Source organism: Desmodus rotundus, chromosome 7 (genome assembly GCF_022682495.2).
Source record: "Desmodus rotundus isolate HL8 chromosome 7, HLdesRot8A.1, whole genome shotgun sequence".
In the NCBI taxonomy this organism is placed as follows: Eukaryota; Metazoa; Chordata; class Mammalia; order Chiroptera; family Phyllostomidae; genus Desmodus; species Desmodus rotundus.
Genome location: NC_071393.1, coordinates 29984996 through 30002332, shown reverse-complemented (window position 1 = coordinate 30002332; position 17337 = coordinate 29984996). Strand labels below are relative to the sequence as shown.

Here is a 17337-nt window from a genome sequence, read left to right as displayed (position 1 = left end):
TGAATCAAGCAGTAAACACACACACGCCGTTTATTATTTCAAGTTCAATACTTTTTCTTTTAATTCATACTGTCCTTCTGTGGCTCTAGCTACTTTACATTAAGATTTGCTGGGAAGCCTTGTATGTTTCTAGGTACTAGAAGTAAGGTTTCAGACCCTGCGCACAGCGCCAGGCAAGTACAGTTACAGAGCCAGATCCAGGTGGCCAGAACACTCAGCTGCGATCAACCTGCGTCCTTCCCCATATACCGGCCAGTGCAGGAGGTGGGGGTTGCTCCCTTGGCCTCACCCCACTCACCCTGTGTCAGAGTCATCCAGGGGCTGTGCCGCCTCTGACCCGTGCCTCCCCACTGTGGAGTCTGGGCTGAGGGGTGGTGGGGCAGCAGCACCGTGGGTTTGGGAAGAAGGTCTGGTCCATGCAGAGAGTGGTCTGGCCCCAGAGTGTAGCCCAGGGAAATGTTCAGACACACACACTATTGTTGGCAAAAATGGTTGCTTATACTATGCAATCTCAGCACGTGGCACCCCAGCCCAGGGCCAGCTCCCAGACACAGCCAGCTGTCTTGCCCAGAGCAGAGGCCACAAGTTGCTTCTGCAGGGTCTCACTGTCTTGCAGAGAAGACAACGCTCTTGATGCCTTCCTGTGTCAGGCAGACCAGGCAGATGGTCCTCAGCTCCTCCCAGTGGGCAGGCAGGCTCATGCATCTCACCAGAAGCTGTGGCTGCAGTCAGGCCCCCAGGCTTGCTGAGGACCTCAAGTCACAGCAGAAAACAATGCCCAAGGCCTCTGAGCTGTCTCACAGAAAACAGGGAGCTGGCCAGGCCCCTCCCTGCTGAGGCTGGAGCAGGAGTGAGGTAACAAGGTTGGGCAGAGAGGGAAGGGCAGCTCTCTACAGCCTGTGCAAATTCCTGCTCCACATCAGGGAAGCAGGACTGTTACAAGATGGCCTTCCGGGAAAACGCTCCTCTTGGACCCAAAACGCCTCTTCTGGAAGAAAACGTAGAGGTGGAGGAGGAGCCTGCTGCATGTCGGGAAAGAGGGTCAAAGATGTCAAGTGGTGGATGGGACGATTGTCCCACAGCCTACAGACAAGGGTGGGAGTGGGGAGGAGAGGTTCTGAAGTTTTGTACTGAAACAGACAGGTAGAGCCAGGAGGGGTGCACAGCCCTTCCATCTGGGGGAGGAGAGAGGAGTGCTCTTTCTTCTGGGGGCGGGGCAGGGAAGAAGGGCTGGTTTTTTGCTGCCCTGCAGAGCTAAAGCAGCAGCCCAGTATGGCACAGAAAGAATCCTTCTCAGACCACACACAGTCCACAGAGACTCTTCCCCTAGTCCTTTCTCTGAGACTTCACCCGAGCGGTGCTGCCAGTGACTGTATCAGACGCTGTCCAAGCATGGGTTGGGGACAGGGGTGTGGAGAGCATCCCCTTCTAACAAAGCATTCCTCTCAAGGTTTCTCAGTCCTCCACACCTACCCCTTGTCATCTCAGTTCTTAGTGTGAGCGCTCTAAGGCAGCCCAAGGGTTTTCACCTAAACTTCACACTCAATCTGAACCCCAGCAAGGTTTGGGTTGAGCCAAAAGTTCTAGAACCAGGAGTGACTTCTCTCCACTGTTTCCTCTAGCAAGGAAGGAAGGAAGGATGGCAAATGAAAGGCTTCACAATCTAGGAACGGAAGACACGGTGCCCTTCTTGCCATTATCCTTTTCCTCCCCGCTTAGAGAGTACCCAAAGGGAGGTCCCTTCCCAGTCTAAGACTAGGCCAACACAGGAGTAAACACCATCTTGGGTAAACACTGAGCAATACAGCAAGCCTGATCTCTCTGCCTCCCCCTCTCCTACACCAGCCCTTTCCCTGCCCTCCACCCTGTATCTTACTGGGTCTCCCTAACCCTCCTAGCTCAAAAAAAAAAGAGGGAAGTTTAACTACCCTTAATTTCCTGGGAACCCAGACCCTGTCCTTCCACTCACCTAAAGACCAGGGAAGCTCTAGCCCAGAAGGGAACCTTCAAGTCTAAGAAAGGCCAGCCTTGCAGTATGTGGTGCAGCCTCCAAGACAATGACAAAGCTGGAACCTACATTAGAGAGAGTCTAGACCAGTCCCGTCCTGCTGCAGGTGCAGATACAAATACTGGAACTCAGGCAGCGGCAGGGACTTGCCCAACGGCAGAGCCGGCACTCAGGTCCCAGTCTCTCAGCAACATGCTCTTACAAAGAGCTTCAAGTTGCCGCGGATGTTCTCCCCTGTATCAAGCAGGTAGAGGCAGGAAAGGGGAAGAGCTACAGACCGATCTTGTTCATTCTTCCACGGTAAGCTGGAGGGGGAAGTATAGACCCTAAAGCTGTTCTTCACTTGGTTAGAAATTCTGCAAAATCTTTGAAACTGAGGACAAGCTCTCAAGTATAAACCACATGAGTCCTTACAGAAAGACTACAAGTTTTTACGTGAACAAACCCAAGAAACAATGGCTGGAAGAAATAACCTAAGGGGGTGGTTTTGATGTGCCCTTGCAGACAGCCACATGCTTGGCTGCTGCCACGAGCTACGATGTCATTTAGGGGTTTCACTCCCTGACTTCTCGGCAGGCCAAGTGACCTTGACAGGTTACTGAATGAGGAAGCTAAGCTTTGTTTGGGAGTGAATAGAGTTGTTTTTTGAAAACGAGAAAATCGTTAGAACAGCTGACCCCCACAGGAGATCCATGATGCTTACAAATGAGGTGGGCCAAGGGCGTTTCTGAGGGGCACACATCGTCATCGTCTCTGAGTTCAAACCCCCAGAAATCGTGAGTATTCCTTGTGCAAACTAAGTACTGCTCTGTCACCTGCTCTTCCCTGGAATGGGCCTGACAAGTTGGGAGAAAGGACAACAACTGTGGAGCCAGGGCAGCTCACATCACTTCACTCCCAGGAAAGAACGCTTTTTAAGTCACACCAAAGGCCACACCTGGGCCTTTAATAAGTGCATGATTTCAATAAATAAATAAATAAATATGTGTGGAATAAGTTAGAGAATTTACCGTTTTTGTCTTTAAAGGTTTCTGGGGATAATGTTGGCTTCTGGTTATTCCAATAGGGAACTTTCTAGCAGTTTGCACTACTTGCTTTCTCTGGCTCAGGGCCCAGGAGCTCGCACCTCCCGGGTCTCCTATTCCATGTCCTGGGAAGGGGTGAGTAGCAGCCCACTGGCCAAGGGCTATTTGCACCTTTCAGCTCCTCCAAAGCCTTCATCCCCTGAGAGTAGAATGATGATATTCAAGCCCTGTCCTAGGGAGGGATACACATCCCAGCTGCTCCCACAAAGTCTTCCCATGCCATTCCCTGGGGCACGCCCTGGGCACAGATAACTTTGTCTTCTCATCCCACCGTATGGCAATAACAAGGCTGTATTCTCAGAGGGACTGAAAAGTCAAAAGCGTGTAATTGTCAAAGAGGGATGCTCAGACCATTCCAAGAGAAGAATACAAATGGTTCTTCCTTTGGGCTCGATCACTAATAGAACCTTCCTTTCCTCTGTGCTTCCATCAGGGGGCCGACCCGGAGAGCAAGCGTTCGGGAAGACCTCTCCTCACCAAGCAGGCATGGCCCCTTCCCGATTGAGAGAAGCTCTGTCAGCTCTACCTGTGGCGGGCAGGAGTCCTTTGGTTACTAGATGGAGAAACAGCAGTCAGTGTATGAAGGATGGTGAGTGTGCCCAGAAGGGTCCCACAAAGTCAGATAAATGCATGGGTCCCAGGGAGCCAGCCCTGGAAGGGCCCGGGATGACACACGCTCCCAACCTAAAGTCTTCTTTCTGCTCGGTGATAGATGAGTGCTCTGGTGCAGATGCTAAAGGTCTTGCTCCCTCTGCCAGAACTCCATGGCTGAGGAACTGAGCATCTGGGATGGCCCCCTTTGGGCGGAGACTTCACTAGGCTCCTCTAGGCCAAATACACGCACTTTGCCAAATTGTTCCCTCCAAGGGCTGAGGTCTTCTTCCATGTGCCAAGTGCTTTGGACGGTCGTCTCCCTTGACTAATGTTGGTTCTTCTCTGAGAGTAAGCAATGCTGGAAGCCAAGCTAGTGCTTGGGGACTGAAGCCCACTGCCCATCCAGCTTTCTCCATTAGACCCACAGTCCTGCACTGCGAGGGCCCTCACTCGCAAACCCTGGAGCTCCTGCAACACCAATTCCTCTGAAACCAAGCTGACAGCTTGAAGTGCAGGAATCAGAGCCATAGGCCTGACTGCTTCTGACCACTAGAACAGTTTAACAAGATCAAAAATGCTTCCCCTGGCTAAGAACAACGTGCTCTTAGGACACAGAGAAAAAATAGGGATTTAGGCACTAGAAAGTGATGCCTCCTCCAGATCCAGCCTGGGGGAAGACCAGAGAGAAGGGGGAGGGGGTGGGAAGGTAAGAAATCCCCAGCCCTTATTGGGTCCACACCCCACATGGGTTAGAGGAAGGTGAGGGGCTGATCGAAACACCCTTCATGCACAAGTCCTCAGGAGTCTGTGGCTGCAGAGCCCAGACCTGCACAGGCAGCCTTCCGAGCTGCCCAGCAGTCCTCCCCAACTACCTCCCGACTTGTAGGCCCTGGAAGGAGTGGCCTCACAGGGAGAGTCTGGACTGGGCTCCTGCCCTTGCTGCTTCCTTGTTCCCAAGAGAACCCCTGTGGAAGCATGGGGTGGGGAAGAAGAATTCTCTTTTATTTTGGAAACAAATCCACAGGGGATTTGGGAAATGAAGCACCTTAAGCAATGCCCCCCAGAGACTTCTTTTCAAGACTCCAGAGCCTTCACAGGCATGACTTTGGCTCAACAACATTCCCCTTCTTGGAGCCAAGCGCGGCCAGGGGAAGGGAGGGGACTGGAGGAGGGGAGGCGGCAGGTCGGGGAGGGTGGTGCTGAGAGGTGGTCCCTGCCCTCCTCGGCCCTCCGCCGGCCAGCACGGGAGGCGGTCCAGCTCCTTCTCCCTGGTACATAGGCATGATCTCTTTTTAAAATCTGTATATAATATATATATATATTTATATTCTGTATATATATATATTTATATATATTTATATGGTCTATGTACATGTATTGCACAGGCCTCTTGCTGCTGTCCTGCTCCTGCCTGGTCAGTGGTAGCGGCTCCTCTTCTCTTCACTTTCTGTTGTGTAGTCACGGGACCTGATGCCGTTCTGAAGATTGATGAGTGAGTCCTTCATCTGTAAGACAGGGAACCGCCCCACCCAGGGGTGTGCACTTAGTGGGCTTCTCTGTGCAGCAGCACCCGCCGTACCCGCCTGTGGCAGGGCACCCCTGTGCTAGGGAGCTCCTAGCCCAGGGAGATTCTCCAGGGACACTGTCTCGGGCAGACAGGCACAGCCAATCGAGCACTGAGGGCTCCTAGCACAAGGCTCGCTGTGTCCTAATGATTTGTGGCCCTTGTATCGCTGAATTTTAAGAAGTCTCTCAAGGGTTCCATTGCTATAAGGAGCCACATCACACCACCATGTACTTGCTCTTGTACTTGTTCCACATGGTTTCCCCATGAATCCCGACTAAACTGGACTCCTTGTACTCCTGCCTTTGTGTGTTTTGTGCCGGTGTCCCCCCAGCCTGGGACTTGTCTCTCTCACCTATCCCAATCTCGCCTACCTGGTAAGGCCCAGAGCAAGCCCAAGCTTCCTCTGGCTCCCAGTCGTCCTTCTCTTCCTGGCCTCTCACACACACTACTCACTGAAAGCTGGGACTGCTATGCATTGTGTTCTTATATGCCCCAGGTACCAAGCAGAGAATTGAGTAGGCTTCTAGCTATGTCTCCACCACTGACTTAACCTTAATGAATTTCTTAATCTCCTCTATGAAACAGACACATTAACATTACCAGGTTATGGGACAGAGTCTAAACAGGGCAGTTCCAGGGGAAGAATCTTAAATGGCCCGCCAAACCGCAGCACACCTAAATAGTGTCTCTAAGGAAGCCGCTCCGCTACAGCGCAACAGGGCAAACACTTCATGGGTGACAGCTGTCGACTCTGAGAACCTCTGGTTTCTCTGCCCAAGAGCGCACTTTCTTCTCTGGTTCTTCTACATCCTCCACTTAATAGAGATGAGGGGCCTATTACTGTTCTTTATGTTATTTTCAAAGGTAAGGAAACAAAAAATTTGTCTGAATCTGACAGCCCCAACTTAGGGGCACCTGCCCTGAATCAGACTTGAACCAGGTCACCCAGTCCAATTGCCCCTCCTACCCCTATTTAATTCATAAGTTCCTTCCCGTCACCTCCTCAAGGGCTTTTGGGGATGGATTCTGAGGCCTTCAGAGCAGCCTGTCCATGGCTGATCAGCTCTAACCATAAGTAGCCTGCTTTTATCTGACAACTCGAAAATCCAATTCCCCATAATGTCCAGCCCTCTGGAGTTTCACAAGCAGTCTAGCCTGTTGGACCTCAATGTCTATGGTGGTCCTGTCCCCCTTGGCCCAGCCTTCCTCTCTCCTGAACACGTCTTTAGTCCCATCAGCCCCTCCTGATGGGACAGGGCTCCCACCCTCCTCACTGTGCTGTTTACCTGCTTTTGGTTAAAAATATCCCTCCCTAAACGTGGTCCCAAAGCTAAACATGGCACTCTAAACACATTATGAGATCCCGATGGCAGCATTGAAACACTGTCTCCTTAATTTAGAGCTAAGACCAAACTATGAAGGGAAAACGAAATTTGGTACGAATGAGTACCTCCCAGCTGCTAACAAATCCTGACAGCAATTTCATGAAGCAATGATTGATTGGAGTTCCCATTTTGTAAGTGAGGAAGCTGAAGGTCACTACTATCAAATCCCTCGCTCAAGGTCAAAAAACTCCTCAGGGGCAAGGTTAGGGTTCCATCTCCAGCCTGGCTGACCACAAACATCAGAAAGAAACCCCCCAGGAACAGCACTTCTACCATAACAGAACAGACCCCTGGGCTCCCGTGCTTCTCGCCCGCATCCAGCGGTCCGTCCCGCCATCTTGGCAACCACATGGGAGCTTTTCACAGATATTAAATACTTCTGGGGAAGGAAGAAGCTCCCTCCCCTGACGAAACTAAGATAATTACTAATTTTGCCCCAGAACGATCTTCGTCAATAGCTGCATCTATGTTTGAGAAGGACACAGGCAATGGTGCTGGGAGAACACAGTGAGAAGAAGAAACAGCACAGCCATCCTCCCAGGCTACCAGTGCAGCCTGGGAAGGTGGCCCTCGGAGGCGGTTGTTTGTGTGCGTGCTGGGAGCGCCACGTATCACAAAGAATTAGGAAACATGCTCCCTGGGAAGATAGTTCTCTGCAAAAGGGGATTCTCTCTTCAAATGTCTCCCAGATAACAACGGGTAGCCCCCCAAATTAATTCTTTCCATCTAACCTATAGCTTTCCTGCTGCAAATCCAGGGTGTTGTTTTATTATTGGGGAGAATACACCTGTGTCTCCAACAGCTCCCTCGAGGATGGCTTTAAAATTAGAACAATGGGTGGGCTAAGGACAGAATGAAGAGAGGACAAGGTCCAGCGGGTGGCGATGGCGAGCTCTCTCAGGGCACCAGGAAGGAGTTCCAGCTCCAGAAGCCCAGGACAAGGAGAGAAGGGGGCATCTCACCTGGTCAAGAAGCATCACCGAGGATTTGATGATCTCCCTCCATTTTTGGAGTTCAGTATCGTGGTACTTTTGCTGGGACTCCAGGAGCTGGGCCCATTCTGTGTGAGACTGGGGCAACCTGTGGGGTGGAAGAGGGGGAGACCGGCAGCTGCAGTTACGCTCAGTAGACTGACCCGTGCTCCCCGACCCCTAAAGGACAAAGAATCACATCGGAGTGCTCTGTCCTCTGTGCACTGCCCCTGCTGGCCTGTGTCCTGAATCAAAAGCACACTAAAACGACATGCGCAGTCCTCAGAGCTTGCTTACGGACTCATCACAAAGGGTTGTGCCCTGGCCAAGGGCACTGGGGCTGTTCCCCAGGTGACCGGGACACGGGAGCGAGGGCTCAGTACGAGGGGAGTGAGGGTGGTGGCAAGTGGGGAAAGAGGCCAGGATTACCTTTCTTGGAGCCTCAGGCCCTGCCAGGCGGTGAGGGTCTGGGTGGTGTATTCCAGCATCCAGAGTTTGTAGAAGAGCATCACGTTGAGGAGGACCAGCAGCACCAGGCTAGGGGGGAGACGGGGGTGGGGGGGCAACAGCAATGAGAGGCCACTTGAGAAAGCAGGCTCCCTCTTGGAGCCAGGGAACCCCCACCCCAGAGGCGGCTGTCCTTGACCAGTGGGTCACAGGAAACATTGCAATGAGCGAGCAAGTGAGCGGAGGGATGCAGCAAGGGGGCGAGAGAGAGAAGCACTCTAATCTGCAGGGGTCAGACCAGGACAGGAGGGCTGTGGACAGGGGTCAGGGCGAGGGCACTAGAAAGGACAGACACACAGAAGTCACCCAGACTCTGAGTGCCTGGGGAAGCGAGGTGAAGATGGAGAGGAAACGAGATGAGAGTGTAAAAGAGCCAGTACCTGAAACAGATCCTAATGGGAGCAGGAGGAAAAAGTGGGAGGAGGCAGGTTAGAAACAGACTTGTGGGGGGAGGGGAAAGCTGTACTTGAACTGAGCCAGAGGACAATCTCTGAGAAAGGAACACGAGAAGAGAGCCCAGCACAGGAGCAGGAGAGACAGCTGCATGTGGATTCTTAGATCTCAAGGATGATCAACTGAGGCAAGACTCCCTCATCAACCCTCGCCTTGGTCGGAGTGGCTCAATTGGTGGGAGCGTCACCCCATAAACCAAAAGGTCGCTGATTTGATTTTCTAGTCAGAGCATGTGCCTGGGTTGCGGGTTCAGTGTCCAGGTGGGGTAGTACAGGAGACAACCCACTGATGTTTCTCTCTCCCTTCCTTCCCCTGTAAGCATGTCCTCAGGTGAGGATTAAAAAAAAAAAAAGATTCCTTCCGCAACCCAACATGAGGACACACCTGGAGGGTGAGCCTGTAAGAGGAACTCGGTGGGACTTCCAGCTGTGCCCTGGTGAGCCTGCCAGATGCTGGCAGGACTGCCCCAAAGCTGCAGCCTCCTCCTTGCACCTGCTGCAGGCCCTCAGGGGCCACCAGGACCACCTCCAGTTTCCCAGGGAGGGGCCAGAACTGGTGGGCATGAGGGAGGAGGGCAGAACAACGCAGGGTCAGAGGACCCAGTGGGGAACGGAAAGTCCCCAAAAGACGGGAAATTCTCTGCTCTCAGCCTCAGCAGCTGCCTAAAGATCATTTTGTGACATTTCTGGGGTGAGGCGATGAAGACTCAGGTAAAGAGAGGCTGCTGTAGCTCCTGGCTCACCACTTAGAAGTTTTGCTTTTGATCAAATTCACTAGCTTCTCTGAAACCCAGCCCACTCCACTGGACCGTGACAGGTAGCCTGAGAAAGGTGGGGCTGTTCCGTGGGTCAGAGGGCTGCACATAACTTGCCCTGCACACAGGAGGCCCTCGGTAGCAGGTGGTTACCTCCCCTAAAGCAGGAGGTTCAGGTACACATCAGGGAAAAAATGACAGAATGGGAATATAAAAGGAACAGATGGAAAAAGACTAACAAAGAAAGAAAATCTCATGCGTACCTTTGAATGAGAACCTTACGAAGTACGTGTAGTGTGTGTGTATGTGTGTACAATGTGGAATTTCTCACTTGTGCTTCTATCTGGCACCTGCAAGCCCCTGAAGCTACTCAGCTGTGGCATCAGGGCTCTCAGTTCTCCACAAGAATCTGTAAATTTTGTGATAAATCCCAAGGATTCTGTCTGCAATCCTATCAGCACACACCGAATCATCGGAATGCCCACGTTTTCGGTGTGAGCTGCACACTCTTAGCGGCTGCTTCTAGGTCTGTGTTAAGAGTCCTGTCTGTGCTCTGTGAAGGCCACGGGGGACCTTGCCTGCTGTTTGAGTGGAAGCTCAGAGAGCTGGTTGACCAGAGAAAAGGTGGTCACGGGCAGGCATATGGTGGCTTGTACCGGCCAGACAAGGGACAACTGACCCTTACTGTCCACCCACACGAATATGTCAGCAGACCCCTGTGGACCCGCTGGAGCTGACCAATGAGGCCTGATCACCACACAGTAACAAAGCCCCAAGGTTCATTAACACCATGCTGTGCGATTACTCGAGCGAGCAGGCCTCCTCTACTTACATGACTGAAAATGCAGAGAGAGGCCACACAGAACTAGCCCGCAGTTAGTCTTCTGTCTACCCAACCCAAGAGCAGAGATTTTGTTTTAACAACAACTTTAAAGTGACGATGCTAAAAGTGAATTTTACTGGTTTTGCAGTTGTCTTTATATTTAATGTTATAAAAATAGTTTGGCTTCTTATGCCATATTCAGCAGAACTTTACATCTACTTTCTCATTATATGGGTGGGCAAAGTAGGTTTACAGCTGTCCGTGTGGAAGACAGGCAGTTAGGATGATTACAAGGGCTTTACTAACTCAAAGAACATCACAGTGCACCTGTAAGCCCACTTTTGCCCACCCCTACACATTAAGTAAGGTAATTCAGCAAGGCGCCCGCGTTCCTCACAGGCTCCCGTCCTCCAGCGGCCCCAGGTCTGTCCTCGGCCACATTGTCTTCTCACTCATGCCCACAGCTTCCGTAATTAACTCCGCACCTGCAGCCTGAACTCTCCTCAGCCCCAGGTCCACACCAACAACTGTCTACCCATCACCTTCGTTTGGGTAACCTATGGCAACCTAGAGACACCTAGAACTGACGGCATCCTCTCTGACAAGTTCTCACTGAGGTCCAGATTTCTGTGCATGTCACAAACCACCTGCAGAAACGGGAACCAGTAAGTCCTCTTCCTTCCCTACATGACCAGACATCAGCTGCCTCTGAGCGATGGTCCCTCATCGCAGTCTGGCAGCTGCTCTCGCTTGCATTACCAATTGTTTACGATAAAATAAGCATACACTTTTCCTGGACTGTACTCATAGATTTGCCTGGTTACTTGCAAGTGGGGGCCCATGAGGGCACAGTCCTCATTCCTGGCATGGAGCAGACTCCCTTTCACAAACAAATAAATGGGCTCCTAAAATGCTCTGGAACATTTCTAGGCTGGCATCTGTGCAACGGTGTAAAAATTTTTAATTTCCTGTCTGTATTACCCACTGGAAACTGAATTCCCGAAGGGCCTGGGTGCTGCACCCAGCACTGTCTTCTGAATGCTGGACACCTAGCACAGAGTGACTACTGAGTAAAACACGGGGAGCGAAGCAAAGAGGCAAGACATGACAGAGCACTGACCTCGAGAGAAAGGACTAGGGACAGTAGGAGGGGTACTCGTGCACCCGGAAGGATGGGAGGAGGTGGGGGCAGGCAGGAGCAGAAGGCAGGGGATGGAAGGAGGGGAACAGAGTGCAGTCCCTTACACACAGCTGATGACCAGCAGCAGCTTAGACACACTCTGCAGGTGAAAGCCGTTGGTGGTGTCCTCGGGGACATGCCGGGTCTGCGTGGAACCTGCAGGAAAATACAGAGGCTGTTACCACCAATGGCTGACGTGACACTGGTCACGTACAGAACTTCAGGGAATGACAGAGAACCATCCATGATACTGTCATAGCAACAGTGTCATACCCCATCTTCCAAACGTAAAAGGCAAGATCCTCAAGGCAAGGTCATGGGTTGGGTCAGACAAGGTGAAAATTGAAGTCACTGAACAAGTAAGAAATCAGTAGACCTCCACAGCTAGGACACACAGGTGCAGGACAAAGGGGGCACTGCACTGTGCTGGGACCAGACACAGCTTTCAACTACAGCTCTCTCCACACCAGCTCCATGACCACTCAGAGTCAGTTTATCCAAGTGCAGTGTCATCAGGAGTCCTCTGGGGGGAGCTGCGGGAGGGACACTCAGGGCAGCCAGAACTTCCTGCTCTCCTGTCCCACCTAGCTCAGACAGGTGCCCAGGTGTGGGTACAGCACAGTGAAAAACACCAGACTGGCTAGTCCCTAAGGCCTCCTACCGCTGCAGGTTTCCATGACTGAGGAAAGATGTGAGGTGGAGAATGGATGGATGGGGAGAGGGACATATCAAGGGAACCCACCACTGGGAGGCTGAGAGAGGGGGGCTGCCTTGGACCCCCAAACCCCAATCTTTGTGTGCCAAGGAAATCTCTGGGGTCCGAGCTCTGGCTTCTCTCTGTAGCATTTCCCATGAACTTGGAAGGTGCTCACGTGAGCCTCTCCGGGTGAACCTAGAGCATAGGCAGCATGGGGCCATTAACTCCCCCAGGCAAAGTTTGTTCAGCAGACCACTCAGCCGGGGCGGCAGGGCTGAGGAACTTAAAAGGCAAAAAGAAACAGGAAGAGCATCCAGAGCCTTGGGTTTAATGAGCTATGTGCAAATCCCATACATCTATACTCAGGAGTGCACACTGGCACAGGCCTGTGGCTCCAGCCCAAAGCCCAGACATACCCGTCATCCCCACCTGGCACACACCTGCCACGTGCTTGATCCTGCGGCCCACATCTTCATCAGTGGGTGTGGTGACGGGGCTCATCACCTCCTCTAGGTGAGGCCCCCGCAGGTGGGCATGGGGACGCTTCCTCCTCCGCACTGCTGGGGGCTTACTGGTCTTCTCTTTGGGAGACTGCCTGTGCATCTCAGCCAGGTAAGTGCTCTCCACCTTGGTCAGCTCGCTCTCTGTCAGAGACAGAAGGGCCCCATTGAGGCTGCCTGCCCACACCTCCAACCCAGCACCCTGGCCTCCAGAAGCCACTCTGTCAACTCCTAGCTGGGTTCTCCATAAGGAAAGCTTCCTTTCTACTGTGCTCCGAGAGGCTGACAGGGACAGCGGGGTCCCTCAGGGATGCCCATGAGCCTCAGGGCGTACTGCCCAGCCCACATCCCTCTTCTGGGCTGTTTACCATTGCGGAGGAACCTACGTTCCTGACACCAGCATCCACATACACACAACGCAGGACACATCCCATTTCCCGTGGGACACGTCCACAGGCGGTGTCCTTTCCACAGCACTTATCCTCACCCACTAGCGTGATCAGACCTGAGGTTCACTCCAGGGGGGCAGGGGAGTCATAGATCCCTTAAGATTCTCGTGAAAGCTACAGGCACTGTCTCTGGAAAAATGCACGTGTTCACGCATATGCCAAATTTTGTTTCCACTCCCGGGGACGACTTAGGGGCCCCTCAGTCTCAGCCTTTCCCCACTTATTCTCCACAGTCCCACAGCCCGCCAGCAGTGAGGCTGATGCTCACCTAAGTGTCGGAAGTAGTCCTCCAGCCCACTCCAGAAGTTCTTCTCAATGAAGGTCTTCACCAAGCCCCAGGGCTGTTTGCGATAGCGCAGCTCTGTGGAGACCCTGAGGAACAGGCCAGAGGCAAGGTCAGCTGGGCAAACCCTCCTCTGCTGGGGGAAGGTAAATTCGAGTTCAAGTCCACAGAGGCTTCCTGTCTGTGCTGCACTTCAGGAGATAAGAAGTCCTTTCATGTCCACCTTATTACCATCTCACGTCCAGGGCCACCCTTTGAGGTCCGTGCAGCTAGCGGATTTATCCTCACTTTTATATGTAACAACCTGAGTTTTAGAATATTTAAGTAGACCAAAGGCTAACGACAAGGGCCCAGAGTTATTTCATGACTCCCCACTGCCTCCTCCCAGGGGCTCCTGACAGTGCCAGAGGCCTGCCCACCACGGGGCCCTTCTCTCCTCCTCCAGAGACTCCTACGTCCAAGTCAGACTCTGGGTCGCTTTAAGCCAACCTTTCAGAGCATCAGCTGCTCCTGGTCCTGGCTCCTGCCTCTCCCTGTCTCCACTCCACTCCTCAGGTCCCACCTTTCCCAAGCCTCCTCTCACAGTTGAGTCTCTCTCCTGCACCGGGTTTCAGCCCTTCCTCTCCCACTAGCACCCCTGCTCTCTGCCTCTCCTCAGGTTCACCCTCGCCTGTCATTCTTCCAGTTTGTGCTCCGCATGTTTAAGCAGGCTGCCTTACCCTCACCTCCTTCCCCAGGGACACCAGCTCCACCCTGAGGGGAGCACACCTCTACTTGCAGCCACCTCACCCCACACCAACTACCCCACTCCCTTTCCCGCCCAACAACTGTGTACTGAATTGAGGGTGGGCACCCTCTGCCAAGGTCGGTCTGAGACAACAGGCCGCCTCTGTGTGAACTGGACAGAAAGGATATCCAAGCACAAGCTCCTCCAGGGGAGCTGGGAATGAAAATCCCGACACTGGGGGGAAGAATGGGGGGCAGGAGGGCAAAGAGAAGGGAGGAAGAGAGAGTAAACAAGAAAAAAAAATTATTTTAAGAAGATGATGAGAAAGAGGCAGGCCATCTTTGACGTGTGAGTCATTTAGATCTTCCTGATTCCCAAGAGACCTCTCTGCAGCCTTTCACAAAACATCTATTTTAACTACATGCGTGAAGTTCCACTCCGTACCACCAAAAGAACTTGGTCGAAGCTACAGGTATCCACACCAATTCTTTTCAAATGGGTGGGATGTCTGGTGGATGTCTTGACTTTCCAGATTGTAAGCTTTTTTGGTTTTTGTTTGTTCGTTGATTTTAGAGAGAGAAAGAGGAAGGGAGGGAGGAACATGGAATTGTTGTTCCACTTATTTGTGCATTCCACTGGCTGCTTCTTGCATGTGCACTGACCAGGGATTGAACCCGTAACCTCGGCATGTCGGGATAATGCTCTAACCAACTGAGCTACCCAGGAATCAATCCCACAACCTTGGCCTATTGGGATGACACTCTAACCAACTGAGCTACCGGGCCAAGGCTCTTACAAGCTTCTTAAATTTCAAGGTCTACGTTTCTTCCGTCCGTGAATGCACATCCCAGTGCCCAGGACAGGACTCTACCCACAAGGAGAATCTAATTACTCCCTCGCTCATGCGGACATTTCTGCATGCTGCTATGTGCAGGCTTGTGCTGAGTGGTGAAAATAAAGTGGTGGGTGGGCTGGGGCTTCCTGCACTCCTCGAGCTCTCTAACAGGGGGTTGGGCGGTACTCATGATGCACCCGGTGTGGTGCAGAGAGCACAGGTTTGTGTTTCTAGACCTGGGTTTCAGTACTCACTGGGACGTGACTCCTGGCAAAGTTACTTAGCCTATAGAACCCTCAGTTTTCTTATCTGAAAAGTGAGAATTAATCCACCTCCTTTGGTCAGTCTAAAGAGCGGACTTTAAACACAGTACCTGATAAACTGGCAAGTGGTAGTAGTTATAAAAGTGGTACCAAAGGGACATGCAGAGCGGGAAAGAGAACCCATGGCAGAGACTGTCAGGATACCGCGGTGGGGGTGGGGTGCCAAAGACGTCGGACGGAAGGAAGAAGAGAGAATGAGTCAGCAGGCCAATTTCCCAGCTCCTCCTCTTTCCTCAGGAGCAAATGAATGTTCCCAAATGTAAGGGCCCCATGCGCTTCCTGCCAGAAACGTCCTAAGAGCCTGTCCAGCCCAGAGACACCGCACCTGAGCCGGCTCTTGTTCCGGGCCACGCGAGTGAGCGTGTAGCGGTTGATGGTGTAGAAGTAGTCGTGGTACGGCACGTCGTGGGTGAGCACCTCCGCGTCGATCACGTAGCACTCGCTCTCCTGGCTCGCCTTGTACATGGTCTGTGGGAAGGAAGGCTGCTGGACACAACTGAACAGAAGCAAGACGGGAAAAGAGCCTCCTTCCCCCGTCTCCCCACCCAATCCCCAGCTTCAGAACGGAGGACCCAGAACCACGTAAGATGCTACCATTTCAGGGCTAAACTACGCCTGCACCCAGAAGCTTCCTCCCAGAATCAGCCCTGCCTCCTGTACCCCAGGACAGAGGCCCATCCAGCCTGAGCTGCATGCCTCTGCCCTCACCTCACCTGTGTCTCCCGGACGGTGGCAGTTTTGGGAGCCAGAGGGTTGGTAAGGGTGATGGTGTAAAGAATCACACGGCTCTGGTTTCCATTCTCTTCCTTTTTCCACGGATGGAAGATGATATCTGAGGGTAGTGGAGAGCCCTGGAATGAGGAGGGAAAGAGGCATGCCCTCCCCACGCTGAGTGTCCCCTCTGAGTGAACTTCTCTGGCTGCACTGAATACCCAGTGGCCTCCAAAAGGAAGCCCAGGGGGCTGAGGGCCAGGGAGGAGAGCCAGGATGGAGTGAGCTGAGGCAGAAAGAGCCTCATTGTGGCAGCACCGTGCATCTATGCAGGGATCCTGAACTCTGATTGCTCCTGGCCTGGGCCGGAGGCCTCGGGGCCACCACAGGGTGCTGGCGACACTGGAGCCACTGTGATGAGGGCCTGGGAGCCTGAGAACAAGGACTCCCCTCTGAGGCTGACCGCCTTGTGCACCATTGGCTGGCCCGCTCCTCCTGGAAGCAGGGTCTGCTGATGCCCAGTTGCTCTTTCATAGACTCAGACACTTAGCAGCTCAGGAGGGCAGAGCCGCAGGGCCTGCTGTGTGGTGAACAGGGGCAGAGGGATGAGGCAGGAGCACCGAGGTACAGAGCACGGACTCTGAGACCCCTAGACTTGAATCCTGGCTCAGCCCCTTCTCAGCTGCGCGACCTCAGGCAGTCTGAGGTCCAGCTTCCTCTTGGGCATGGTGTGGGTCACAGTACTGACACAGCACAGATTTGAGGATTAAATGAGATTATGTCATGTGCTTCCCTTAAAGCAGGTGCCTAACCAGTAAGTGGTGGCTGCTACTCTTTATAAGACGGTGAGCCCTGGAGGGGCCTGGCCTCTGTGAGGCCTGGGGGCCCAGCACCACATGCCTGGGCACAGTGGGTGAGCATTGTGCTATGGCACTGGGGGGAGGAGCAGCTCGCAGAGCTCTGAGGGAGCTCTGGCACTGAGTAAGGCCAGAGAGAGGGTGCCCTGAGCCATTGGGTGGCCTGGAAAAGGAGAGTGCTTGGGAAGAGAGGGGAGAAGGGTGGGAGGCGCCAGCCCGGGGAAGAGCAAACCTGAGAAGCGTCGCTGCTCCATGAAGTCCCGCTGGAAGGGCGAGTCGGTGAACAGGAGGTCATAGAGCTTGTCCACGCTGAAGTTGAAAATTTCATTCACGTATTGCCGGCCACTCAGGTCCTCGTAGAAGGCCTGGACCTCCCCTGCACAAAGAGGATGAGAAACAGGCAGTGAAGGGAAGGGCAGGGGGCCCTGGGGAAATCCCCCGAGCTCTGTGTCTGTGTGGCTAATGTGGGAAGGGTCCCCCAAGGTCCAGGGAGACCAGGGAGCCAGTCCACTGAGCTGTGTCCATCCTTCTGACAGGCACACTGTTGACTCCAGAGGCATGCCATTCATGCAGCCTTTACAGAGTTTGGGGACGCACTATTTGCTTTTGCACTTTCAAGCCTCCCTAA

General features: G+C 53.0%; 1 protein-coding gene across 3 annotated transcripts in view; it reads right to left on the bottom strand.

Annotated features, from left to right (window-relative positions):
• Positions 1 to 31: 31 nt before the first annotated feature.
• The window catches only part of GRAMD1B (GRAM domain containing 1B), a 156898-nt gene continuing 139592 nt past the window's right edge, over positions 32 to 17337 (bottom strand). For 2 of the 3 annotated variants that reach the window (XM_053928103.2, XM_053928105.2), the window contains 9 exons: positions 16942 to 17085; positions 15855 to 15973; positions 15467 to 15609; positions 13242 to 13345; positions 12465 to 12668; positions 11393 to 11483; positions 8040 to 8147; positions 7602 to 7719; positions 1253 to 5192 (listed from right to left, as the gene is read on the bottom strand). In XM_053928103.2, coding sequence (XP_053784078.1) covers positions 5103 to 5192; positions 7602 to 7719; positions 8040 to 8147; positions 11393 to 11483; positions 12465 to 12668; positions 13242 to 13345; positions 15467 to 15609; positions 15855 to 15973; positions 16942 to 17085 — 1121 coding nt within the window. In that variant the 3' untranslated portion in view covers positions 1253 to 5102. Of the gene's footprint in view, positions 1023 to 1252; positions 5193 to 7601; positions 7720 to 8039; positions 8148 to 11392; positions 11484 to 12464; positions 12669 to 13241; positions 13346 to 15466; positions 15610 to 15854; positions 15974 to 16941; positions 17086 to 17337 lie in introns of those variants that run through there. The other variant, XM_053928102.2, reaches the window with a different exon arrangement.